We start from the raw sequence: 27,888 nt of genomic DNA, 5'->3' as shown, positions 1-27,888 counted from the left end.
TAGTGTTTTAAGTGTTGATATTAACATAAATATGTTTATAAACATTTCTTTTAGCACAGAGAGGTATGCTAATATATTAAGGCAAATACTTGCAGAATTTTCCCTTTGCAAACAACATTCACTTTAGTAGCATTATTTGCTTATAGGAGAATGCTTGTAAGTAATTGTCAGTGAGATGGAATGTTTTATAAAGTGTGAGACTTCAAATTAAAAAAAAGCCCAAAAAGGCAGAGCAATAAACCAGTAGGTTGTTAGTGTTGTTTATTGATAGTTACATTTTTCTTATTTCACTTGTGTTACTTTCTCCTCACTTAACTACATTGGCTTTTCTATGTTTCCTTCTGCAGATGCAAACTGTCTGAATTTCTGATTAGTTGTGTTACATATTTTTCTTGTGTTGTTCTTTTAACCTCTAGTTTCTTTTTTTTACTTTATTTTATGGTAGTTTGTGGACAATGGAATAAAGTAGGAATAGACTGTGTTATAAAAAAGAGAAAGAAGAAAAAGGCATACATCTCCTCTTGTGTTCTTCCTACAGGGAGACCAGTCCCTGTTCACGTTGCCTCTGTGACTTCTCACACCTCCAACATCCCCTTTCCAAGTTTCCATCTTTGATTTATGGGCTCCCCCTCAATGTTTCTAGCCTTTTTCCTTTTTTCTTTCTTTGGTCTTTTCCTTTTCAGTTCACTTTCTCCAGTTGCTGTCAATGCGTTTTGTCCATCTTATTTACCAGTGTAGCTGAAAAACCAGGAGTCAAAGTCTAAGTTTTTCTTAAGCTTTCTCGTTACTGTCTGAGCATCTCTATTGGCATCTCACTCTTTGCTTCCCTCTGCATTTGCAAGAACATGCAACAACGAGATTCAGTACAGAGCTAGTAAAATGTTTCTGTTTGGGCACAAAGCAGTAAAGATTTTCTATAACAGATGAGTTTATTTCCCCTCTCTCCTCAATTCTGAGGAAGCAGAACATCTGTTTTCTTTTTCCTTGAATAGCAGTCAGTCATAATTTTTTTTTAATTGGTAGTGTTTCTCCCTTAATGTCCTTCAGAAATTTCATGGAACACTTTGAATTTTGTTTTATCTTGCACTATTTCCATTGATGGTAATTGGATATTGGATGAGTAAATCCTTGTAACTTCAAAAAATGTACTCTGCATCTTTTATTATTACTTGTTGACAAAGTCCATCGTTTGTCTCTCTCTTTAGTCTTAATTCCTTTTCATCATAACGAAAGTTTCTTCTTTCTCAAACAGTTCTTGTTCTAAATGTATGATGATACAGTTGTGTTTTGCTACTAAAATTCTAGTTTCCATTTTTGTTGTCTATACTTAGTGTGTTTTTCTTTCTCACAAGATAGTTACTAGCACCACACAGTTAATATAGAGAGAGTTCCTGGTGCTGTCCAGCTCTTCGTTCTCTGTGCTCTGGGCAGGTGTTCTGATTGAGGTCTATTTTCCATGTTAGCAGTCAGCCTAAAACTACTTTTCATCAGTAATACAGTTTATTGTGAAGTACAATGAGATCAGTGTCAGAAATGCCAAAGTTTGGGGTCACACCCCTAGCCTGCAAATTATATTATTTTTGTTCTCTGTTTTTACAGAACTCAGATTTCACTGTCATTATTTGGTCTTTTTGGGTCAGGGAGATAGCAGCTGTGGATGTCAGGGGAATCCAAGAAATGGCTATACTGCAGTTGCTCCAGCAAACCTTCTGAAAGCAATCAAACTGCAGTGCCAGCAGCAGTCTGGTTGTGTCAGCACTGAATTTAGAGAAGTATTGGCTGGCAGGGAACTCCCAACTGTGGCTAAGTCTGTAGCTGCTGCTGAGTTTAGCACTGCTGTGGTTAAACTGCCATGGGTTCCCAAGTAGGCTATTCTTGAGCAATACCCCCCAAACCCAGTAAAACTATTAGTTCCCTTTTCATGTAGCTTGCAGTAATTTCACCTTCTACTCCTATTGCTATTCAAGATAAATTTTGTTTATTTAAATGATACTTTTTTAGATCAGAAATTTTGTACAGCATTTCACTCGGACTTTATTAATTTGCATAAAAATTGAAAGAAAAGCTGTTTTTTTGAGAAATAGGTATGCCAAACAGTTCTTGAAACATTTGTTGCACATTGAGAACAAATGTAAACATGTAATTAGGAAAAAATGACTGGAGTTGTTTCTTTTCTTAGAGAGCCTTGGTGATAATTTAATTCTGTTTGTCAGCTCAGGTTGGAATAGGAGATTTTAAGTATGATATTATTTCCTGTGAAGTTCTGAATAATTCTCTGTGCATGGCTGGATATGTATAGAACACTAGCATATAGAATTGGGGGAAAATAGAGGCCAAATAAAATTACCATGAGGGAGAAATTATACTGTATTATACTGTAGACTTTAAAGTGAATATTTTTTAAGTTTTGCTAGGACATAGTACTTAATTTAATGTTTGGAATTTTCCCTGTGCACTTGTTTGCACAGTATTATAATAATATTATAATATTATTATAATACTGTGCAAATATATTTATATTATAATATGCAGTATTTCCAAGTACAATAATCTTAAACACAAGAAGAAATGCTGTAGATACCAAAGCATGGGACTTGTCCATATAGAGATATTTGGCTGCTCTTTCCCTGAAGTTTGCCTGTTTCAGGGATAAAAACCATCAAATTACAGAATGAATCCACGGAATGATTTGATTAATGAGTTAGCTATCAGGACAGCTCTTCTAACACTGTTGCTTCCAAAAAAGAAATGAGCTATTAGTTGCTCTTCTTTCCAGAAATTGGTTTTTCTGATTCCTTGGGTGGTTATGCGTGGATAAGATATATTTATTTTATGTCAGCTTCTTTTGCCTCTTTCAGGTTCATTTGAAACTATGTGATAATTTTATGTAATTACTGCTTTTAGGAATGTCTTTTAAGAACTGATTTAAAGATAAGTGCATTTGGAGTTTCTTCATTCGCCTTGTAGTGAATGCAGCTGGCAAACTTTTCTTTCAGGACTTGCTGCAACAATGAGAAATTTCTGTACAGTTCCTAGGTTTGATTTTGTGATCAGAGAATGCCATTGGGTAGCTGTTATGTGTAAACTATTTCTGAAATTACTTTTTGCCTTATAATTTTTTTGTGTCATCTTCCCTTCTGTCTTTGCTTTTGCAAAGAAGGTTTACACTTTGAATCTTTGAAGGGAAAATACTGACAGTAACATAAAGACAGCTGTGCAAAATATATATTTTGCCTTTAAAGGAAGTAAGATATTTGTTTGGTTTCTGAGTAAAATTTCCTTGCTGAATCAAAAGCTTTTGCTTCTTTTCCAGTGAATTTGGGAGAGTGCTCTCTTCTCTTAAGAGCTTTGAAGAAGAGTGCAGTTGTAGGTGGTAGGACACAGTTTTAAACTTCCACATTTCAGAGGCTTCAGAGGTGTGGCATTTGTATGGATTTGCAAATCCATGCAAATCTTCCTTTGTGAAAGAAAGGCAAAGGTTTTCAGGCTTCTGGAATTGTTACGTGTCTAAGAGAAGGTACAAATATGAGAAGCTCATCTGTAGAGAACTTACTGTCTGTTGGAACCTTCTTTGTCCCTGTTTCATATGGAATACTAGGAAACAGGTTTAATGCTTCTCATGACTATTGTAGGAAAGTTCTTTGAGCTTCTTAAAATGAGTAGTCAGTCCACCATGTTGCATTTAAACTTGTTAATAATGTAGTCATTTTTCAGTCATTTTACTGTAAATTGCTCCAAGAGGTCCCAAAACAGAGATCCTACATGTAGTGTAAATACTGAAAAATGGGAGTCAACGTCTCTACTAAGTGGAATGCTTGTATTGCTTTTCTTCAGTGATGAAAAAAACTGTAAGAACTTGAAACAAAACTTTGAAAAAAACAGAAAGTAATTGGAGATTGAGTTTTATGGGGTTTATTGAACTCTCTGTTTATAGAGGTATCTTACTTTGAAGTTGCTTACACTTAATATAGTGACTCAGATGAGGTTGATAGATCATGACCTTGTTCATTCCTAAAATCTAAATGTGTCAGGTCATGGTATGGAAAGCTAAAAAGCAGCCAGTCTCAGACCCTGTCAAACAACTGAATTATCAGTGTTCACCACCTTGAGGTACAAAAGAAGCAAGGCAAAGAATTAAGTAGGATTATCCCCTTTCTGATCTTTTAAATGTTAGGTTATAGGGTATGATTTTAGGATATATTAGCTTTTAAAGTAGTGTGGAAACTGTACAAGAATTACTCTCCTACCTTCAAGTCTTGCATATTAACAAAAATGCTTTAGTTAGCTGACACCTCCTGTTAAATGTTGTTCTTAAAACCTCTGTAACAGGCTATTCTGATCTCAGAATTTCACTCATTTTCCTGTCTAAGACTGGTTTTGCATTATATAATTTAAAAAAAAAAATTCAGTGGTCTCCTGGTCCATTTTTCCCACTATGTTTTCTGCTACCCATGATTGTTGTTGTTTGCATTTATTATTCTACTCATTCTCTGTCTCACTAAAAGGAGGTTGTGATAAAATTGTTAGTCAGATAAAATAGAGGCAATTTTATTTTTTGGCATAAAGAAGTTTCTCTTTTCTCATTAAGTATCTTACAATGAGGTTTCTACAGAGGTAGGAGTGCCCTTAATGTTTAATACTCAGTAAAGTTCTCTCATATAAAAACAAACATTTAATCCACCTCAGTACTGGGTGATACTTTCATTAAGAATCTCTTCTAAAATTGTTAAATTTTACACATGAATGTGATATTATATAGAATCTCTCTAAATGCTCTTTCAGTAATTAGGACAGGAAAAAGTGAAAAGAGATTTAGTTTTGCCTGATTTTTTCCATGGAATGCTGGTGAGAGATTGTAGTGACACCTATTACAGTAGTGAGCTTCCATACAGTATGTATCCATATTTATCAGCCACTTGTTAAAAAAAGAAAAAGTATTGAATAGTGAGGAAGAATTTGGATTTTTAAAATGTCTTTCTTCTGTTTTACTAAGAATGTTTTTGAAAAGATTAAAAATTGCCATGGCATCCCAGTAAAAGAAATAAATTGATAGAAATGCTATGAAGAGATTTCCAGGTACTAAATAGCTTGTTTTGGAGGTTGGAATGTGTTTGGTATACTCAATCAAGCTTTTTTACAGAAAGTTCTTGATTGATTAATTTACAATATGTTTTTAGGGGTGTCAAAGTCATACTGAAATAGTCATCCAAACAAAGCAGAGTTTGGTTAAACACCAATTTAATTAAAAGTAGCTGAGCATCATACGAATATTGAAACATGCTATGACACTTGCAAAATTCTTTGCACCAAATGTACAAATAAAATTTCAAGTTTGCAGGCTTTTTGTAATTGTGTAGATATACACACACACACACACACACACACCATATGGCATATTACACTATTAGGCACTCAGTCTGATGTTTCTGAATTCCACAAATACAGGTTATATTAAATGAATATGAAAATGATTGAGACTTAAAAGGACATCAATGCAAACTTGAAAGCAAGGACAGTTGGGAAGCCTAATGCTACTAACCCTTGTCTGTTTAACCCTTTGGCTTGTTGACAATGGTATGAAATGTAAGCAAATTAGTAATTGTACTGCCTTAACGTTGGTGAAGTGTTACACAAATCCCAAGAGTCTACCAGGTGATCTCCTTCTGCTAACAAGCATGATTAGACTTTCATAAAGAAGTTCTTAAACCACCTTAGCTGCAAAATCCAGTAGTTCTCAGCCTAGGATCTCCTGTAACAGAATTTGTTTTGTATACTTCTTATGAAATTAAGTATTTTCTCTTTGATAGACATGCTATATTTGTGATGAACAAGGCAGAGAAAGTAAAGCAGCCACTGGTGCTTGTATGACATGTAATAAACATGGATGTCGACAAGCTTTTCATGTAACATGGTAAGTATATTTTATTATTTAATATCTCTGATGTTCCAGAAAGAATCAATTCACATGGTGTAATGAATAAGCTCCTTATTTAGTACATCTTTTGAGTAAAGAAATACAGCAAAATGGTTTGTTTTTATAATAGTGTTTACTAACAATATGGCAGTGGCAGCATAGATTTTGCTGTGAGCTGCAGAAACAGTCTGATAATACTCCCTTGGGTGGTATCAAATGGTGTGGACTCCTGTGAATAAGTATAGGGGAGTTTGGAGTTTTTTCTTGGTCTTAGCTTATTTTTCTTAGAGGATGTTTAATAGGATATGGGAGTATGAGGGCATTGTTTTTTAGCATTGCCTGCTAACTGATTTTGATGTTTACTTTTGGTAAATCAGTGGGAAAATTACTGAGCTGTATGTAAAACAGCACTAAACTCACCCTTTCCAGTATGGATTTCCAGACATTTGGGAGTAACTCACTTCACTGGTTTTATCTAAATGGTACAGATCATCCTGAACTATTCAGATTTCATGTGTTACTGCTGGAGGAAAAAAAGCTGTGTCCTCCACCATCTGATTCATTCCACTTTAAGATACTTAGTTTTCCTTGCGTTCAGGAGATATTTGTTTCACTTTATGAACTTCTAAAAGAGGCTGGATAATTAGATTAAACGACATGTCAACAGGTAAAAGGAAGCAAAAAGAGTTCCACTCCAAAATTTGCAGGCATTATTTGTTTCTTCAATTTCAGCAGGAGTTATTTTACAGTAGCAGGCAGATTTATCTAGGCTGTCTAGCTACATAATCTGTGGATTTACCTGTTTTATGACTGCCCCAGTATGCTGCTTCATGACCAGTTAAATGTATTTTCTTCAGTGTACCCAAGTGATAATTTGTATGTCTTGTGGAGATCTTGAAAGGTTTAATTCCATTGTTTTGGTGCTGATAATCTTGGCAACTCTTCATTTTTTTAAAAATTGTTTGACTACTTTGCAGGTTTTATTCTTTCATAAGCATCTGATTTTTCATTGGATGTGATCAATGTCAAGTTTCTTTTTATGGTGAAAATGGATTGTGTTCCTCAAAGCATGCATACCATGTAAAGGTATTACTTAGAGATGTGAAAAAATGTGTACATCCAAGTGCTTGTATGAAAAGGTCTCTTTCCTTTCAAACCCTTGGGTACATACAAGAGTCCTTTTCATCTTCTTACTTTTTTCTAAAACCCTGAATGCTGTGAAGAGCATGAGACCTTAAATTGAAAATTAAAACAGCTATCTTGCCACTTTTTAGAATGTTTTGGTTCAGAAACATGGTCTATACTACAAAATTATATCTAGCTGGAGAGTAGTAGTATGGCTGGAGATAATTAGAGGTTTCTGTAATGTTAAAAAAAAATGGAAGAAAATTGTGAAGACTACCAGAAATCCAGGGCAAGGTGTATCAAATTGGGATTATCAGAATGATTGTCTAATGAAAAATGAGCTTCAGTGCATGTTTTTTGCAAGTGAAACTTAGAAACAATACATCTTTGCTTAAAGACATCCTCTTAATTATTTTTTTCTAGTTGGTATCAGCTGCAGATTTGCATGTATTTAGTATTTCTGGGTTTTCCAGGAACATATTTTTAAAAATCTGTGAAAATGAACCACATAATATAATCTTTAATTTAAGTACTCCCGTGTATATTTTGACTGTACCATTGCATTATTATGATGTCTTTGTTTGAAAGACAGGCGTCTGCCAAGGAAGGCAGGAGCCTGCCTTAGAATGGAGAGTATTGACCCCCTCCCTCCGAATTATTGTAACTTTGGAATTAAGGATCTTTCAGGCAAGGATGCGTGAAAAGGAATAACAGTTATTTACCAGTCTGTATGTGTATAACAAACAAACAAAAACAGTGGCAGCCACAACAAACCAAAGCACAAACCAAAGGACAAGCCAGCCGGCAGCCCCAGGAGCGCTCGGTCAGTCCCGCCTCGCTCCTCGCACCATTTCCCCGTGCGCGCAGTTCCGGGCCCGGCCGGCAGGGGCGCTGCTGGCTCCTGCCCGGGGGCGCTGTGCTCAGCTCGGGGAGCGTGGCGCGGTAATGGCGGCTTGGCCCAGACGGGAAGGGATGCAAGAGAGGCTTTGCCTTGGAAACCCCTTGGGGCAGTCGATCCTGGTGCTCCAGCGGGACCCTCGGAAGCAGCGAGCTGGAACGGCAGGGACGGACACAGTCCTGGAGTGGTAGATGAGATTATTAGGAAAATTAATCCACAATCACCAGAGGTTTATGTCCAAAAAGGAGACAGAGAAGTCCTTTTACTTTATTCGAATAAAGGGAGAGGCCATGGGACATTCCCCTGGGATCTCTCAATTTTTTGGAGGACGCAGCCTCCTTTTTATCCCCATTTCCCGGCTGCATTTCCCTTCTCTCATTCCCCATTGGCTGAGGTACTTGAAAAGTACAGACTTCCCGGAATGCCTGATATACCAAGAGATTCCCCTCTAATGTATAACCCTCCCTTTTAATTTTTAATTCTTATGGAATTTAGGGGTTTTTCTTCTCCATTGTTTCTTTCACCTTTCAATGTCTAATTTGATTTATCAGCAAACCTAAAGTTTTTTTGTAAAAGCAAATATCTTTTTTCCATTCATCAATCAGTGGAGTCCTTCCCATTGTTTCTTTTATCTCCCAGTGCTAGTTTTATCTACCAGCAGACCCACAGCTTGTTTGTAAAGACAAATCCACTATTCTTCTCGATATGTATCAGAAACTCCGCAGCTGTAGCTGGAACCTGCGCATGTGGAACCTGCGCATGCAGAGGCTGTGGGGCTGCAGTGCAGCAAAAACCGAGAGGTGGCACAGAAGATGGGCGGGCGGCAGGGCAGTGGCATCGGCCTCTCGAACAGGGCAGGGAGTGATTCCCTTGGGGGAGGGATGGGGGAGACTCGCGGGGCTTCCCCTCGGCAGTACCAGATGTGAAGGAGGGTCCCCTGTTTGGTGAGTTATGATGCCAGTAAGGGCCCAGAGCAGCAGCCGCTCCTGCGGGCGGCTCACGGCAGCAGAAAGGCAGCAGGAGGCTGAACCCCGCAGTGGTGACCAGTTCTCCCCACAGCGACTGCAGCCTCTCTCCCCTCCCTGTGCGAGAGCTCTCTAGAGCTGGCAGCTGCCCCAGCCCCCTTTTCCCCAGTCCCCTTTTCCCCAGTCCCCTTTTCCCCAGCCCCCTTTTCCCCAGCCCCATTCTCTGCTATCTCTGCCCTTCCCAGAGAAACCCTCAGATAAGAGAAACGCAGCCAGGTGCCCTCCTCCCCCGAGTTTGGCAACTTCTTTTTTCTCTCTTAAGTAACCAGTCGTTGTTGTCTCCTAGCAACATATGGGAGAAGATTCCCTAAGGGAAAGAAACAAAAGGAAAAATCCTAAACTCTGACGTGTGGGAATGAAAATGATATGGAAAATTTAACAATATTTGGTTTGTCAATATCTAAGTTGGTTTTGATAAAGAAGATATATCAACATTACAAATGGTGAAAACCAAAATTGTTTTGTAAAAATTATACTAGAATAAGGTAATAATTGGTCTAGTCAATGCAACTTGTAGTTGTTGATCTTTTTAAAAGAGATTACCCTGCCACAGTATTTTAAACTAGTAAAAACAGTTTGATTTACTATGTAATTCAAGTTAGATTAAAAAAAACCCCAGTAATTTTCATTGCGAATCACAGACGCATGTATGCAAGTTCTGAAAAACTCTTCTTTGGAACTACAGTATGGTTTTGTTAAAAGCTGTTCTTTCCTTAGATAATTTTTTGCTTGAATTTGAGCTAAGAGTCATTGTAGATTGCTTTGTTTATTTCTTTGTGCAAGTAGCTGCATAGTAAATGTAGATGTGCTAGCTGTAAGCTTGTGTGAGTGACTTAAAGATTCTGACAAAAGGCAACAGGCCAAAATATGAATTATATATGTTTTTCCCTGGGCTACAAAGGTTGGTTGTGTGTTCACATGCCACTGGAAGTTATTTGTGTGGAAATCTCTTACTAATTGCAGATATAAGGAACCATATGTTATCAGCTGTGATATTGTGGTACAAACTGGTGTAAAATGGCTTTCCTTGAATGTTGTCTGGTTTATTTTTAGTGCACAGTTTGCAGGACTTCTTTGTGAAGAGGAAGGCAATGGTGCAGATAACGTCCAATACTGCGGCTACTGTAAATACCATTTTAATAAACTGGTATGTATTTATTAAATTCTATAAATAAATGTTACTGACTTATTTTTTATTCTGAGTTGCCATTAGCATTAGAAATAATATTTTCATGTAGTTCAAAAAGTAGGTTGTATTTCATTAAAACAATGTTTTAATCACAGTTCCAGAAGTGCTAGCTGGAAATGTTTTTATAAGTGGTTACTTTATAGATGTGTGGGTTTTCCCCCTCTGCCAGAAATAGCATGCACATTTAGTGGGTTTTTTTCATTGAGTTCCTGGAATGTTTTCTTTTGCTATTTGTTTAGGTGCCTTCTAGGAATTCAGTCCATTTTGGAGTAAACTAGAAAATACTACTTCTAGAGAATAAAGAAGCACTCCATATTTTTCTGCTTCTATTACTCTTCTGCCCAACCTCTTTTGTTCTGTCTCTCACTGTGTAGCCAGTGAGTATTCCCTTCTTGTAGGTTCTCTGAAACACAACCTTAAGGAAGTGACCGTGACCTGAGGTTTAATTTTTAAAAAACAAACAAGAAAAGAAAAACATTGAAATTTCTTAGTTAATGCAGAAGGTTTTGGATCAGACCTCTGGAGTCTTTCCTTTCACTTTTTAATAGTTTGACAGTTCCAGATATCTGTTTCTGTGTACATGTGCGAGTGTGTGGACTTGAGGGGCTTACCGATGTTGAAGAAATGTTATTCATTAATAATAAAATATGCAGACTTATGTTCAGATACGCTTGTAAATATAGTTTAACGTGCAGATTATTTTTCACTGTTAAAAAAGTTGAGTACTTGGTGTGACTTTTAGGTTGCAGCAGGGTAAAAACACAGGACCAGTCAACAATTTAGTTTCTACAAGATTAGCTTGGTGAGGTTAGTTTTGTGCCTTTGTGAATACTGATGAATTTGCTTCATAATGAAGACAAATCAGGGCTTTCTAGGCCCTTACTAGGCTAAGATTTTTTTTTTTTTTGCTATTTTGAGCTAAGTATTTACAAAAAAAAGTGAAAACGGTCTCTTATTTAGTGGCAAAGGCAAACCTTTACACTGTTATGCCTTTGATTTGAATGTAGCAGTGCTGCTATGATTGAGAACAGGTATGTTTATTTAAAACCCAAGTTTTATGATAAAGACATAACTCTATATTTGACATACAGTTAGTTAGCTTTCCATTACAAAGCTGTAGTGGTAAGAACAGTAAAGACTGGCAAGATTGTTTTAAGTGTTTCAATTTTTCTTTAGGATTGTTATGACTGTTAATGCCTGGTAAATACAGGTGCATAGTATTTACTGCTGAAGATGGTGGGTGTTCTACATCTACTATTCCACTGAAAACTTGTTGACAAAAGAGTGCCCTGAAGTGTCTTTAAATGCTTCCTCAGTTACAAGAAAACCAACATTTAGAACACTGGCCTAGCATAAAGTATTTGCAGTCCTGAATTAGGTTCTCAGACATTACAGAAATACAGGCAATTACATCTGCCAGTTATAATCACAGACATGACTGTAGCATTCTTTATCCTGGTTTTTAATCCATTTTAATGAAAATATACCAGACAGATCGCTTGAATAATAAATAAATCATGAAGTCACCTTACAATGCATTTCAAGCATGTGTCAGGGCATTACTGTGGTTTCATGTGATACTCATTTGAGCAGCATCTTTTTTGTTTTATGTTATGAAAACTTGAAAATGTGTCTAGCATCTTTTAACCTTTAAAAAGTGGCATATTTCATTTCTCTGTGGAAAGCATATCTTGCAAATTTGTGGGAGGTGTAAAAGTTGATACAGGGACAGGCTTTTTTCCTGGTATGTATTCAGTAGTCTTGTGAATTTTAGTGTCAGTAATTAGTCAGCTTTCCAGTAACTGAAGCACTGAAGTTTGTTTCCTCAAGCAATAAAGCATCTTGTCAGTGGAAATGCTTTATACTTTTTATTTATTCAAATGGTTCCTTTTCTCTGTCCATAAATATATTTTCTCTTTTTAGAAAAAGAGCAAACGGGGATCTAATAGGTCATATGATCAAAGTTTAAGTGATTCTTCCTCTCACTCTCAGGATAAACATCATGAGAAGGAGAAAAAAGTAAGTGGATTTGTCGTTGCTAATTATGTGGCACATCTGCTTAAAAGTAGCCCTTTCTGGTAAATTTAATTTTGGCTGAAAAGCGTGAAGAAAATCTTGTTCTGAACCACTGAATAGTAAATAACACGTGATAAACCATAGGTACTGGCATCCAATTAGGAAATCTCTTCAGGTGCATTTGTACGTGCACTTCTCTATTTCTGTTTGCATTCAGTTTTGTGATACTGAAACATATCCATTGGGAAGGCTGTTCCATGCAACTTACTTTGCTTTAATTTTCTGTTAGAGCTTTTCTTGTGTACCCTTTGTGACTACACAAAGAAGAAAACCAGCAGTACAGATTTTAGCAACTGTGTGGATAAACACGTGCATCTAATTCCTTATGTTTCAACCTGTTATATCTTCCTCTCATCAAAGACCTGACATCTCTTCTTGACACATTTTACTGGTACCAGTGGTCAAGCCCACTGTACTGGCAAAATACCTTCTTACTCACCTGGGAAATCTTGCTGTGAGTGTACAAAGGACATAACTGCTGATTTCTAATGTTGCCATACTCTTTTAATGATCTGACTTTGCATATTATTAGAAACTAATTTGAAATCTATCATGATTACTATTTTTAGGTCTTTATTACTGCTGCATTAACAGTTGTCTGTAGGAAGTTTGTCGTCTAAACAGAGGGTGATAACAGACACAATAATTCAAATATGCTTTGGCACTTTTTTTAGGCCTCTAAGAATACATACAAAGCTGCTCACTAGCACATATCCTATACAAGTAGCTTAATAGGATTTTGTGTGGATGTGGGTAAACTTAGTTTTCCATTATTAAAAATCATTACATAAAAATTGGAATCAAAGAATCTTTTGACCAAATGTGTATTATACAAAGGAACTATATTTATAGAAATGGGAAATTGAATAGCAAATGTCACTCTTTAGACTCTTAGTCTCCTTAATATTTGATTTGGATTTTAAGATCCCTTCCATTTTGGATGGATATTGATTGCCAGTTGTTCTTGGATAATCGTAGAAAAAATCTAATCTTTAGACTTGTTTAATGGTGTACGTGAATCATTCTGTCTTTATCTGGTAATGCAGATATCTGGTTGTGTCTTTATCTGGTTGTACCTCTAAATCTAAATTTAGGGCTAAAATAATAAAAGTATGGGGTTTTGGCAGACTTCTTTTTTCTTAGTAACGTGTCGGTAGAAAAACCAATTTTGATTACACACTACAGAATTAGTTGCATGATAAACCCTTACTAATATTTGCCATGTTTTCTTCTTAGTTTTTCACTACTGTCATATTTTAGGTCATGTTTTATCAAAGTGCATGCATGAATTTTTTACTCACAAAACATCTAAGTTGGTGGGTTTGTGGATTTTGTTTTATTTTGGGTTTTACTTTCTGTCTTTCTTTAAATGAATTTGACTAAAGATACTATGCTTCCCAGGTCATACCTGTGTGATCTAGAGGGTACACTTGGAGGGACTTTCAAAGGGAGTGTGTTCAGTCAATGGTGTCAGCTATTTTTTCATCTTATGCTGTGTATTTGATAAACTGTATTAAATATCTTGGAGGAGTAGGGCAGTTTTTTAGGGTGGCTTTCCTTATTTCCTCTTTTGTAAATCACGGGAGAATCTAGATTTTTGTCATATTATAGTAAATATTTATATCTTTCTTCACTGATACAGTAGTGTTTGTGTGTGTGTGTGGCACCCAAATCCCCCTCAAGACCACTGTAGTTTCTGCTGTATCTTTCATCTTCATTCTTTGGAAATTGGGATGATCTGATCTGTAGGCATCATTAAAGCTTTCTGTTTTGCCAAGCGGTAGCTGTATGAGTTGTGGTTTGGAACTACTTTTCTTCCTAAGACCTCAAAACCTGTCCATTTGTGCATGTGAAGTATTACACTGCAGTAAGAAGCAGTTGGTCTGAAATGTTAATATAGGTAACTGTCATTTTTACAAACAGGCTCAGCTGAAAGCCTGTGTTTCCCTTCCATAGTGTATTTAGTCTCTTCTGGGCATGCTGCCAACAAAATTGGTAACTAATATGTAAGGGTATAATAATAAAAAAAACCCTGAACAATTCTAACCAAACCTTAGGTATGATTTAATTTTCATGATGATGTTGAAGCTACAGAACAAATAGCTTCATTATATTCTGATTACTACTGCCTAAGCATTGTTAGTTTCTGTGGCAGAGATGCTACCTTGAAATGATTTAGTGATGAGGCTGTGTCCCTTCTAAAGAGAATTAGTAGTATGTCACTTGACATTCCATTAAAATATCCCTTTTCTTCAGGGCCCAGGTACTCACTCAGGCTTTCTTGGGAAAACTTAGGCCACCATGAGGCTGTGGAAGAATGCCTTGCTTTAATGTTACTGGCAGTCTTATATTTGGAAGGACTAAAGAAGGAACTAAACATATCTGGAATTGACCTTTGTATAATTAAAGTCTTTTTTTGCCACTAACATGAAAAAAATAGGCAACATTACTAACTTTGTGTGTTTATGACTTTGGAAAAATGTGAATATATTATGTAGTAATAATATAAAACTACTGTAATAATAAAAAACTACTGTATAGCAGCTGAATGATACAGGTGCCTTTTCTACTAGAAGTGCTTTGGTCTGAACTGAGCAGGAAGAGAGAATTTAAAACTCTGCTGTAGTGGCTCATATAGTGTAAATTAAACAAAAATGGGCTTGTGACTCAAGACTGCAGATGTCTAAGAAGTGATTGAAGAGGCAGAAAGCATAAAATAGTAACAAAGGGCCTCTTGTCACTATCACAGAAGTTGGAGAGCATCAGAGGAGAACCTAAAATGCAGGAGCCAGGATAAGTGTCCTAAACACTGAGCTACTAATGCATGGTGGGCATCCTTTTGCTGCTTTTGTTCTTAAAGAAACATTACAGCTTTTCTGATTCTGTGGGTAGAAACTGGAACACCTCAGAACAGGTTGTGGCTGTGTGTCACACTCACTGTGTTCCACCGTGGCTGGGAGTTTGGTTGTTAGGCCCATGGGAGGGGGAGATTTAAACCATGTCTCTGCATTGAGAGTTCCCATAGGCTGTGTGCTGGTTTGGAACTGGGCTTGGAACTGCCCAGACTTCGCCTGTGTGCTGTGCTGGAGCCTGTGCTCATGTGTCAGGGTAGTGAATTTCATTTGGGAGAAAGGTGCTGGATGCTTTTTAATGAGTTTAATGAGCTGTGTGAGCTGTTACAAGGCGCGTTGTAAATGCTCAGATCAAGTGTTCCTGGGGCATTTCTTCACTGTCTGCACAACTGACTGAGAAAAGGTAAAATGGACCTGCTGTGCATCACAGAAGATTCTGTGGTAAAAATTGGATCAGATTGCAGGTTTTTGGGTTATCATTCAGTGCATAAGCAGTGGCTTCTTTTTTCTCTTGAAAAACAACAACAAAAAAATCTTATTTTAGTCCCAAGGAGTCACTTTATAGTGCTGTATAGAGTGTTTTAAAGATGATTCTAATTGTGTCATTCCTCTGAATTGCCTCATTTCATAAACTAAATGATGCTACTTGAACATTGGGGGTTTTATGTAACTTTTTAGGGGGAAAAAGCTCCAAACTCATCTCAGTAATGTAGTATCCCATTGCATTTTTATTAAATTTGTAAGTTTTGTTAATCAGTTTAATATATTTGACTGTTTAATCCTTTCAACTGCTTTTGATGTCTGAAGCAAAATTGTAAGAATGCTAAAGATAACTAGAAGAAAAGTGGTTTGCAACCACTTTGAAATTATTTCAATTTTAGTAATTGAAGTAATACTGGATAAATATTATTTGAATAAGAACTGTGTGGTATAGATGCAAATGGTGATGTGTGTCCGTGTTAACTTACTCTAAATTCTGTTCAGTCAGAGGGAAAGAAGCATGCCTCTGAAACACCTCTAAAAGCTGATCAGTAAATATAAACCACATGTATTTCAGTGTATAGACACACTAATATCTATCTAAGATGCAGAACCCAGTTCCTGTTTCCTAAAACTGAATTTTTGGGTTCCATGGGTTTGAAAAGAGAGATACTTTCATCCTTCCGTCTCTACTGTTGTTGCCAGTGAAGAGGGTTTCTCTTTCTGGACACCTGTTCTGTATTGACTTTCATAGGAGTGTAGTCTTTTCTTTTTTAATACATCTCTTCATGTCAAATTCTGTTGGAAGTCTAACTGTTTGGGAATACTGACAGCATGTGGCCATGTAAACAAAATTTCATTAGAAAGCTACTCTATCTGAGTGTATTTAGTAATAGATATTTTTATCTGCAGGATTAAGAGGAAGAGTGACAGTCTGGTTTGACTTGTTGCTCACTAAAATTCTCTGTCAATTTGTGCAGTGTTCTGTGTATACAACTGTCATCCTGATAATCAACTGCATGACATTTACTGGAGCTGGCACCAGCACAATGATCTCTTGTTGAGGTCAAGAAAAAATACTTAAGAATATAAGCTCAATTTATATTTTCTTTTATTTTAGTAAGAGAAAAAGTAGGAACTTCCTGTCTCAATTCTCAAGATTATAATGGAGTTACTGATTTGACTCCCTCATATTTTTTTAACCTTACAGTAACACATTATATATATTACTGAAAAAAGAGTAATGCTTTTAGTATACATTAGCACAGCAAACACCTCAGTAGCATTAAGCTTGTCAGCTGGGATTAGTTAATTATTATAAGATCAAAATGACAAGCATACCACCTCAGGTATACCTAAAAAGTAGTCTGCAAGATGTAGAATTTTGTAAGGCTGCTTAGGTTACAACTATCTTTTTCCATCTCAAAGTACACATTTTAGTCTTTTACTGTGAAAGAAAATAAAACCCCTAGCCAGCAGCTCACCCTCACACAGCCACTTGCTCATTCTCCTCCCTTATGGGATGGGGGAGAGAATCAGAAGGGTAAAAGTGAAAAAACTGGTGGGTTGACATAAAGACAGTTTAATAGATAAAGCAGAAATGTGCATGCAAGCAAGAAGAAGGAATTCATTCACCACTTCCCATGGGCAGGCAGGTGTTCAGGCATCCCCAGGAATGCAGGGCTCCATTAGTTGTAACTGTTACTTGGGAAGATAAATGCTATCACTCTGAACATCCCACCTTTCTTCTTCTTCCCTGACTTTTATCTGCTGAGTGTGATGTCCTACGGTGTGGGAGGGATATCTTTGGTCATTAGCTGTGTCCCTTCCCAGGTTTTGGTGCACCTCCAGCCCACATGCTGGTGGGGTGAGAAGCAGAAAGGGCCTTGGCCCTGTATAAGGGCTGCTCAGCAAAAATGAAAACATTCCTGCATTATCAACACTGTTTTCAGCACAAGTCCAAAACACAGCCCCACACCAACTAGGTGAAGTAAATTAACTCTATACCATTCACAATCAGCATGATTTCAATTCTGTAGCTAGTACTGTGAGAGATGCAGAAGTAGAAGGTGCTTTGAAAGTTCTTTTTCTTGGCTTTGGATTCTGGATTAATACAAGATTACTAGTGCTTTGTAACAGTTTCTAGAAGGTGATGTTGATACTTTTTTATGAAGTTGTATATTTCACCCATACCGTGTCTTGGGTTCTGGTAGAGTATATGCAGTTAAAGATGATCTATGATGTTAAGCTGACAGAGACAGGAAAATTGAATGGATTCCTTCTGTTTGCCTATTTCATGATATGTATGTGACAGATATCTTTAGGTTACCTTGCATACAGTGGAGCATTTCACAGCATGTAATATAATACGTAATTCAAACTTGTAATTTTTATAGGAAGGAATGAAGGTGAGCACTGACAATGCATAGTTGCATTGGTTAGGTAATATTGCACCATTTTTGAAGTTAGAAAGTGCTACTCAAGTGTTTGGCACTGCATATCTATTACTAACAATTAATATTAAACTGCAAATAACAAAAGCAGTGTATTTTAGTATGAAATATCTAAGGACTAATTCATTCTGGATAAGTGTTGGTAGTCTTGCACCTCATAGAAGCTTTGGATGGCATTTTTATTATTGATTCTTGAGTCTTTTTACCATTGATGGTTAAAATTATGACCATTATTCATTTAAGTGAAGCTTTTGAGTATTTAAGTAATTGAATCAAGAACTGTTCTTAAAAACAAATTATGCTTAGAGTTATATGTATATGAATAATGCTGGCAGTAGTGTCCTACTTCTCTCTATAAACTATCTCTTACCTGTATCCTTTTGTTACTGTGACTGCAGCAGCACTGCTACTGCACTGAATTTTTCTGCTGTGGATTCTACTGTTTAAAATGCTAGGTAGATGGATGCCTGAGAAAGGGCTGTTCTTATAAAAATAAGAGATATTAGGATTTGAGTTTGAAACTTGGGGATTGTGGTCATTATGATTATATTGCTAATAGCTACTAGTCCTACATAGGAGGCCAAGCAGATCTGGCCTCTTATTTGGGATGAGCAAGAACTAAGCACAGCTTTCCATTGAGGATGCTAGTTGTGATGTGACAGCTCAGGATTTGCAGTGTTTGGTGACACAAAGTGCAGAAAATCTATAAATTACAAAGAACTGATATGAGTACTCTGTGCTAATAGAGCATTCTGATACATTAACATTATTTGAGGATGTCAAAAGCAGCTGAAAAATGAGGGATTTAGGCATTCAGATGATTTTGTTTAATAATCAGTAAGAAAAGTAGATTTTAAAATGTTGTTGAGGTTTAAAAACTTGAAACAGCCAAAGGTAGTGGAGGATAAGGATTTCTGTAATAGAGAAGGCATAAAAATGCAGTAAGTCAAGGTCAATCCAAGCAGTTTGGTTTGGAAGGAGTAAGCACTGGTAGTTGCTGATAGTGTGCATGTGTTTTAATTCTTCCAAAAGAGAAGTTAGTCTCCTGTTCCCTGAACTCATGAGCTCTTGCTTCTCTGTTCTGCATCTGTCTATTCCTGTTACTGTCCATCTTTCATGTTCTTCACAAAAATAATGTGGCTCACTAAAACAACAGAAGACTCTCCACTTATTTTTTTGTTGCTGCTGTTCAGCAGTTTGAGTGGGCAGACAGGAGGTCTGACACTAAGCACTCTGAGAAAGGTGAGAGTGGGGTCAGAAAACCTTTTTGTTCTTTTGTAACAGTGAACTGTTAAATGCCCAACTTTGGAATGTATTTTAATCAAATAAACTCCTGTAGAAACCCCTTTCAAGAGGGCTATGCATTCCTGAGACAAAAATGAATTGCAAATAGGTGTAAATACCTTTAACAAGTTAAATGATACTTCCATGTGGAAATGTTATGAATTATTAATGCCATTTAAAGGAAAAGCTGAACTCATTCATTTCTTCTGTATTAGAAGAAATTCTCGTTCATTAGAAGTGAACTATTTATTGTTCACTTGTGTTATTCATTTTTTCCAAACATTGAAGTCCAAAGTTTGAAAAGATACATTTTATTATATCTCTTTTGCTGGTAACAGATCCCAGCTAAAATGTAGTTACACATGCATCCTTAATTTGATATTTTGATGAGATGCTGGTCTTTTTCACTGGTCTGACAAATGTTTCTCTGAAAGTAAGTTAAAGAAAATGAATGAGCAAGTGTTGATATTTAGAGTGATAAAACAAGTAAATGAGCTTAAAAAATGAAGAATTGGAACCAAAGTGTATTTGTGAAGTCATATTATGTAATAATTTTGTAGATTGAATCTTTGTGAGAGAAACAGAAGCAATCAGAATACATTTCCATCCCCTTCTTCATTCACCTACCCCCTCCTCTACAAGAAAGTAATGCACAGCAGGTGCTGTAGAATTCCAGAAATTTTGCACCATATTTGTTTTGTTATCTAGAAACATGTAACTGTTGGAGTTAAGATGGGATTGCATAATTTTTTAGGTAAGAAACAAAAGCCAAAAATGAGATCCCTGGTGAGAAATAAAGCTTTCTGATTAATCATGATGCATGAACTTGAGGCATTCTGTATTGGTATTTAGCTGCACCATAAATCCAGGCTCTTCAAGTTGTTCAGGACCAGCATTGTTACAGGTGCTTACCCAAGGGCCACATGGCAATCATGCCTTATTTTTGTTACAGTAAGAAAGATTTCAGGAGCTGCCTGAATCTGGTCTTGTGAACCAAGATTAAAGTTTCTTTTGGCAATTTTGTTGTTGGCCCTTTATTTTTTCATATGTTCTTCCTTGGAATTGTGTCTTCTGTTTTACAGAATGTACAGATTGCATTTATCAGCTTTGCACAGGAGTTTGGAACATCTGAACTCATTCCTAAGTATATAAATGGGATATGTGTGTTTTGCCTGCCTTTAATGCTCCCTTAGCTTTCACTCACTGGCAATATTATTTTCATTCCTTGTTAAGAGTAATTTTTTTTCCTGTCCTTTATTTTCCTTACAATAAAGCTTGTAAAAGATTAGACATTTGATATCATTACCTTCCTTAGAATGGAGAACTCTCATGTGGTTTTATGTATGAATGTTTATCTTGGTGAGTTGTTGCTACCTTTTTTTGGAGGTTTTTTAGAGCTGTGACTGAATAGAGATCTTAAAAAAGTGAAGCATGCAGAGTTGTCTATTGGGAGCTAACAGTTTGTTGGTTTTGTGAAAGTAGGGAAGATGGCTAGTTTGTGTGGCCTTTGAGACAGACTTGATTGAAAGCTGTCATATTTGTTAAATATTGTGGGAATTCATGTCCCTCTGTTAATCTTTTTCTGAATTCCAAAGTGGATATTTCAGAACTCTTCTTAGACTTTTTATGCATCTTTGTGGTAGAAGAGGGTGCAACCGCAAGTCATTTTGCAGGAGCTATGTCTCTTCAGCAGTCTCAGCAGCTTGTTGAAATTTTTATTCTTATCAGTGTAAAGGCTGAGCATTTCTTTCAGAGATTTTCCTGCACTGTTCTCCAGTTCTTTGATGTGGTATGCATTTGAAGTCAATTCACATTCAAAAGTAATGCTTCTCAACTTTCCTTGGGAAGAAAAAAGATAATAAAAGAAAAGGAAAAAAGGAAAAAATTGTGAGAGGAGGTATAACATAAAAGAAGGAGGAAATGTAGAGTTAAGGACAGCAGATGTCTTGTGTTTGAGATATTTGGATGCAGAAGGCCTTTGAATGGGTTACCCCTGCAGTAGCTTTCAGTGGAAAGCTGTAACCTTGGTAAGCTGTCCTGGCAAACTTTGTCTTGGTGGTTTGGATCTGGGGGAGGAATTTGATGTGGTTGCTGATGCTTCACCTTACAGAAATCAAGTATATTCTTTCCAGACACTGAGTTATGTCCTTTTCTTTCTTGCTGTTCTTGTGTCCCTTGTCCTTCCTGACACCTCCTTATGTGTAGGGACTGATGTTGATTTCGGTGTGTTACAAAATGTAATTTGAAGTCCTCTTAAGTGTTCCTTTGGTCAGAATTTTATTGTTCTTTGCCTTTTAGATGAAATTAACATGGGAAGTAAAAGAACACTAGAAAATTCAACAGAAAAGATTGTAAAACATGTTCATTTACAAGTTTTCTTATTGTTTGCTGTTATTGTTGTGAAGTTTCATCCTAAAGTGTATTAAAGTCATTGCCCCTTGGCTCCAAAATTATAAATAAAAAAATTCTTTAGGATGATTTGAATTTCCCAGTAGAATGATAAAAGCCAAAGAAACTCAGACATTGGTTAGCCATTCCATAGCTTCCTTCTTGAAGCTTGTCTGGGATTCAATGAAATCGTTAATCAAGTTTTTCTAAACACATCCACTGATGATGTAGTAAGTTTGGTAGCTTAGCACTGTTGCAAGTCTTTGTATCAACAGAACCAGTGGATAACATGGCAGTCTTGGTGTAGATGCTTCTGTTTTTCCTTGATTCCTGCTTGCTTTTCTGCTAGTGTGTGTAGCACTTTAGGGATTGTTACATTTAAGATGTTATTGAAAAGACTGTGCAGTGCATTTGAATCCTTCCTCTCCATAGTAGTTTTTTTTCCTTTCTAATATGTTTTCCAGGTGCAAAAAGAGACAAACAAACAATCTCTCCTTGAGAAAAACACAAAAGAAAACAAACACAGCCTCCCTGATCTAAAGCTCCTTCAACAAGCCTATATTAGATTGAAAAAATTTAAAACCTACCTTGTGGTGTATGCCATTGTAATTATGACCCCTGCTCACTTTATTATGAAGGGGAAAACTCCATATTTCTATGCATATGGCAGAGTGGAAAAAAAAAAAAACCAAGTTCACTTGAGTGTGTAAAAACCCCAGACCTAGAAATGCCTATCAGCTTTTTAAAGTGTACTTGTCTTTGTGTTTTAAGAAGTGTACAAGGATTAAAAGGACTTAATGTATTGTATCTAGCAAGTATAGTTCTACATAATATCTTGGTGCTTATAGTTTTTTTACTTGATTTATTAACTTTCTTGGTTAAACTGTATTTCATTCCTGGCAAAATTAGTTTAGTTAAAAGGATTTGGGCTGGTTAGAAACAAGGTGATCACTAAGTCAGTCACCTGGTATTTACAGTTCATAAAGGTAGAGATAAAAGTGTTTTGCTTTCAGCTTTGCATCTAGGTTGTCAGTTAACCAATTTTACTTTACTGGAGAAATTAAAAATTCATTCTTTTACTCTCTCAGGCTGATTCCATGAAAAAAGTTTCTGATATTTCTTCCATTGTGACAGAAATAGAAAGGTGATACTTGGTCATACCTTAATAGAGCATCCACATATTGCATCTTGTCCTGGTGCTTGGTGAGAGTGGTTGGGCAGTTGCTGTTGAACAAATGATGTTCTTTTGAAAGTTTGGACAATCATTTTGATAGAGAAAGATCAGCATGGGTAGTTTTTAAGATTCAGAACAGTTACTGAGTTTTTATATGGCTGTTTAGACTTACACATCTTCCCAAGCTGCTCAGTGGGATTTTTGAACTCCTTGTGTCAATCCATATGGTTGCACGTTTTTTACTAGCTCTCTGTAGAAGCAGTCTGAACTAATAGCTGTGCATTGTGCTGTTCTGCAGAGTTTTGTGTTAGTTCACAAAAATTCCACAAATATATAATTAAAGAAATTAAATACTTGAGTGCCACTAGCTTTAAGTAACTTTCTTTCCCAGCTGCAGTTTCCTTGCATCTTCTAACACTGACTGTCTAAGGAAACCATATTGCATTGCTAAGAAAAAATTACTTGTTTATGATTAGACTGGAAAAAATACTGAACTTCTGTGTTCTAAGTTTAATTGTTAGTTTTGTCAGACTCACTGTTTTTGTAAAGTATTTGTCTAAACTATTCAAACAAATACAATTTATGTCTGATTCTGTAATCCTGCAAAAATTGATTTCTGCCAGTATGAAAGACTTCTGTTATACTATAAAGGCTCTGGGATAAGAAGTTATTTTCTCTCCGTTGGCACAATTTTATTCACACTGCCAGTGCTTCATTCATGTTTAAGAAATAAAAATTAAAAAACTGATTACATTCTCAGCTCTTTTAGAAAGCACATTTGATTTGTATAGCTTTGATATTTTATTCAGTTTACCATGGAAAATACTTATTTAGTCTGTAAAATGTATGTCCCTTTTTTGGAAATGAAATCTAAATCAGATTTCCCATTCTTATGCATGGAGATGTCAGTAGGGGAGCCAAAGCTAAAACCTTGCATTAATTTACATTAGTATCCCAACAAAAAATACTGTGCGGGTGCAGAGATGCAGATAGATAGAAATCTTTGATGGAAAATGAACGAAGATCTTTGAAACAGAAGCCATTTCTCTGGTTTTAGTTCAGTTTCTTTTGTTGATTAAGTGATTATTGTAAAGATGGGTTATACTAACAACAGTGCATTCATAAATGCTGGTTATTATTGAACAATTTCAGTTGATGCACTTTATAAAATTACATTATAAAACATTCAGAGCATTAATGTGTTTTCCAAAGCACAGGACATTATTGCCACATCTCTTCAGTTTTGATAACACTTGATGCAATATAGATTGGGTTATGTGAAAGGTGAAGCTGAACTTAGCTTTTATTGTCTTTACAACTTACAGAAATATAAAGAGAAAGATAAACACAAGCAAAAATACAAGAAGCAGTCGGAGTCCTCCCCATCTTTGGTTCCATCTCTTACTGTAACTACAGAAAAAGTAAGTCAATGTGTTTTTTCTCTTCCACTTCAGTTACTTATGTCAAAATTTCATGATGTAATCATTCTACTATATATACAGGAGCTTTATAATGGTATAAATTCTATAATTATCAAGCATTCTTTGTATTTTTTCCTGTAATGTAAAATCCTAAAATACTTGAAGGTTTTCATATGGAGAAAGGCTTAGAGTTTTGTACTTAAATTTTGATTCAGGTGCCAGTGATGCTCCAGTAAATTTTCCTTAACTGAGGTATATTTAACAACTTGAGAAGTTTTAGAAAGCCTTCCCTTCAAAATTCACTTGTGTATGCTGAGCTGACACTGAACCTGTAAGCATTTAAAACTGGTAGTTATGAAATTATAGCTCCCGCTTCATACACTGAAAATTTGCCTTATTAGCAGGTTGTTCTGTTATGGTCTCTAACCTTCCCTTTCTGTTATGTGTTAGAAAATACCTAATCCGAGCAGCAACATACAGGGTTAAAGAATGACAGTTCTCATTGTACTCAGCAAGAATCACTTCTACTATCCACCAATAAAATGACACTAATGTTGGTGTTACAGAGTGGGCAGTGCTATTGAGAAATAGGTTTTCTGATTTCAGACTTGGAAAGAATGTGTCCCATTCATGTGGAGATGTTTGACATCCGAGTCAGGGAACGATGGTTTGAGTTGGATTGTGCTTAATATGCAGAGATCATCCTGTAAGGTGTTGAGGCTTGTGTTAACCGTGTGTGGTTTGGTTGCTGAGGTGTTGCATTCAACAAATGTGTGTTTGCATATGGTACACCAAGACCTCATCAGGACAGGCTGAAACAATTGAAATACCAACTTTCTCTGGTCTCTGGAATTATTCTCTCAACTAGTGGTATCAATTTCAAGAATAATCTCCAAGAAAGTTAGATTTTTACTATGCTTCACATATTTCTTTATTCTCCGTAGTAAGATTATTAACTTGAGAATTCATAACTGCTAACATCCCATCATTAGGAGCTCACACTTCTGTTGAGAGTCTTGTTTCTTGTTCTGCTGTATTCTCTTTGATGCTCTTGTGTCAAGTGAGACTTAGTAGTCAGTGGTTTTCTGAAACTCTCAATAACTCTCTGTTAAAAAAAATAGAAGAAAAGGTAGAATCAATTTACCACTTTGCTGGTTTGATTTAAGAGCAATTAGAGATTGCAATCAGTGAGTGTGACAGTTTCTGTTGAAATTAGGTTATACTATTGACTGGTCCACATGATTGGTTATTTCATTTTATTAATTTGCCCTAAACATTTTCCTTTTGAGTCTGAGACAACTTCTAAAATTCATAGCCTGTAAGAGAGGCTATGTGGGAACTTGTATGGAAACTTCTTTAAATTTTACAACCTTTGTTTAGTTTTTATACTGTGTATGATCCTACCTTTCTTCAATTATATCCCTCTTGTACTTTGATTATCTAATCATCATAAGTTTTTACAAGAAGTGATATTATTGTGTATTTCTGTAAAAGTTAAAAAAATATATAGAAATATTGATTATCTTTTGCATCCTGCCTATGGGAATTTGCTTTTAATGCCAAAGACATAGTTGGTTCCTGTTTTCCTGCTAAGCTTATTTCTAATTACTTTGTTTGCCCTATCTTTTCCCTAATTACAAGGTTTACTGCTATGGATAGTCACAGGGATGAGCTAGGGCAAACACTAAAGTGAACAGAAAATCTCTAATTCTAGAACTTTAATTATAACTTCATTAAACTAAAACAGAATATTAATTCTGGAATTTGAATATAGTCATGCCCTTTTCGTTTTTAATTTAATCTTTTGCATGTGGATTTTCTTTACCTAACCTGTTTGCTTTGTTTATTGACATTTTTTATAGTGGTTCAAATCATCAGGAAAATTGGTGTTCAGCTTTTTATTGGTGTTTTTATTGGAAAATTGCTGTTCAGAGGTTCCTAAGTGCGATCATGTATTTTTAAAAAGTATCTACTGGATATATAGAAGTGATTTTTTTTTTTTTGCTGTGGCTAGTTCCTTCAGTTGATTTTTTCAAGTCCTTTTAACACCATTTACAGGAATTTGCTTTTCTTGATTATAAACTTGTAAAGTGTTCCTCAAAACTGAAATTTTAGTAATGAAACAAGCTTTATTTTTTTCTAAGATGAATATTTGGTTCAGAATGTTGCATTAATGTATTCCTTTTATGTGTCCTTTTAACTGGAATTGCTAGAATTGTTTTGAACCTGATCTCTATTTCACAGCAGTCTTTCTTTGTATTGAATGCATGACTTTATTGTGGTATATAATCACTTCTGCTACCATAATGTTCCTGTGGAGGAAACTGAAATTTGAAATGAAATTTGTTTTTCCTTTTTAAAGACGTTAAACCTTTTAAATCCAGTGGTAATGACCGTTTATTCAGGTGATGTCTTAAAGCATGTTTTTATCTGGATGAGTGGTTTCTTTAGATAGAATCATGAAAAACTGCACGATAAACTGAATTTACCTTCTGTTAGTGAGGTTGAATTGCCTGTTGGTTCTGCAGAATTTAATTCCAAGAAATTTTACTGAGATTCCAGCCCCTGCTATTTTGAGAGGCACTTTTGTGTATCCCTGTAATGTCATAGCAAATGTTGTTCAGTCTGAATCAGTTAAGTTTGAAAAAGTTTGAAATAAGAAATGCCTGACTACTCTTTGATTAATGTATTAGCACTACATTTTTTCCACTTTTGGGACATAGATATAGAATGTGTGAAGAGGAGCTACAATGACTTAGGAATTTGAATTCTTTACTGCCTCTTCTGCCTGCCTTCTTAGTTGGGAGGAGCCATCAGCCCCATATTTACTCCTGGTAAAAAGTTTCTGTCTCATGTTTTGAGCTTTGGCTCCCTCCAGCAGTGTGGGGAGATGGGGAGTGAGGGATGTGGTCAGTTTGTCACTGGTTGCTCCTGTAGCTGCTTAAGGAGAAGAGTCCTCCCCAGCTCCAGCATCCCTCCCATGGGAGACAGTGCTTCACAAACTCCTCCATCCTGAGTCCATCCCATGGGCTGCACTTCTCCATTGACTGCTGCAACATGGATCACTTCTCCACAGGATGCAGTCCAGTGTGGATCCCCCACAGGGTTACAAGTCCTGTGAGGAAACCTGCTCCATCATGGACTCCTTTCTCCATGGGTCTCCAGGTCCTGCCAGGAGCCTGATCCATGGGGTCACAGCCTCCTCTCAGGCATCCACTTGTTCTGGTGTGGGTTTATTCCAGGGCTGCAGGTCGATCTCTGCATCCCCATGGGCTACAGGGGCACAGCTGCTTCACCATGGTCTTCATGGGATTCAGGGGAATCTCGGCTCTGGTGCCTGGAGCATCTCCTCCTTCTCTTTCTTCACTACCCTTGATGTCTGCAGAGTTGATTCTCTCACATGTTCTTGGTCCTTCTCTGGCTGCAGTTACATCTTCCCAATTACCCTTTCTGGTTTTTCTTTCTTCAGTATTTTCTCACAGAGGTGTTACCACAATTTCTGATGGGCTCAGCCCTGGCCAGTGTTGGGTCAGTCCTGAGGCCAGCTGGACTTGGCTCTCCTGGACATGGAGGATGCCTCTGGCAGCTTCTCACAGAAGCCTCCCCTAT

The 27,888-nt window shown here is 36.4% G+C and overlaps 1 protein-coding gene across 4 annotated transcripts in view; it reads left to right on the top strand.

The window, feature by feature from the left end:
• Positions 1-27,888, top strand: part of MLLT10 (MLLT10 histone lysine methyltransferase DOT1L cofactor) — a 123,988-nt gene that overhangs the window by 35,497 nt on the left and 60,603 nt on the right. For 3 of the 4 annotated variants that reach the window (XM_054649485.2, XM_054649477.2, XM_054649532.2), the window contains 4 exons: positions 5,808-5,911; positions 10,016-10,109; positions 12,075-12,170; positions 24,184-24,279. In XM_054649485.2, coding sequence (XP_054505460.1) covers positions 5,808-5,911; positions 10,016-10,109; positions 12,075-12,170; positions 24,184-24,279 — 390 coding nt within the window. The remainder of the gene's footprint in view (positions 1-5,807; positions 5,912-10,015; positions 10,110-12,074; positions 12,171-24,183; positions 24,280-27,888) is intronic. The other variant, XM_054649494.2, reaches the window with a different exon arrangement.

Source organism: Agelaius phoeniceus, chromosome 1 (assembly GCF_051311805.1).
Source record: "Agelaius phoeniceus isolate bAgePho1 chromosome 1, bAgePho1.hap1, whole genome shotgun sequence".
In the NCBI taxonomy this organism is placed as follows: domain Eukaryota; kingdom Metazoa; phylum Chordata; class Aves; order Passeriformes; family Icteridae; genus Agelaius; species Agelaius phoeniceus.
This window is presented reverse-complemented; position numbering and strand designations above follow the sequence as displayed.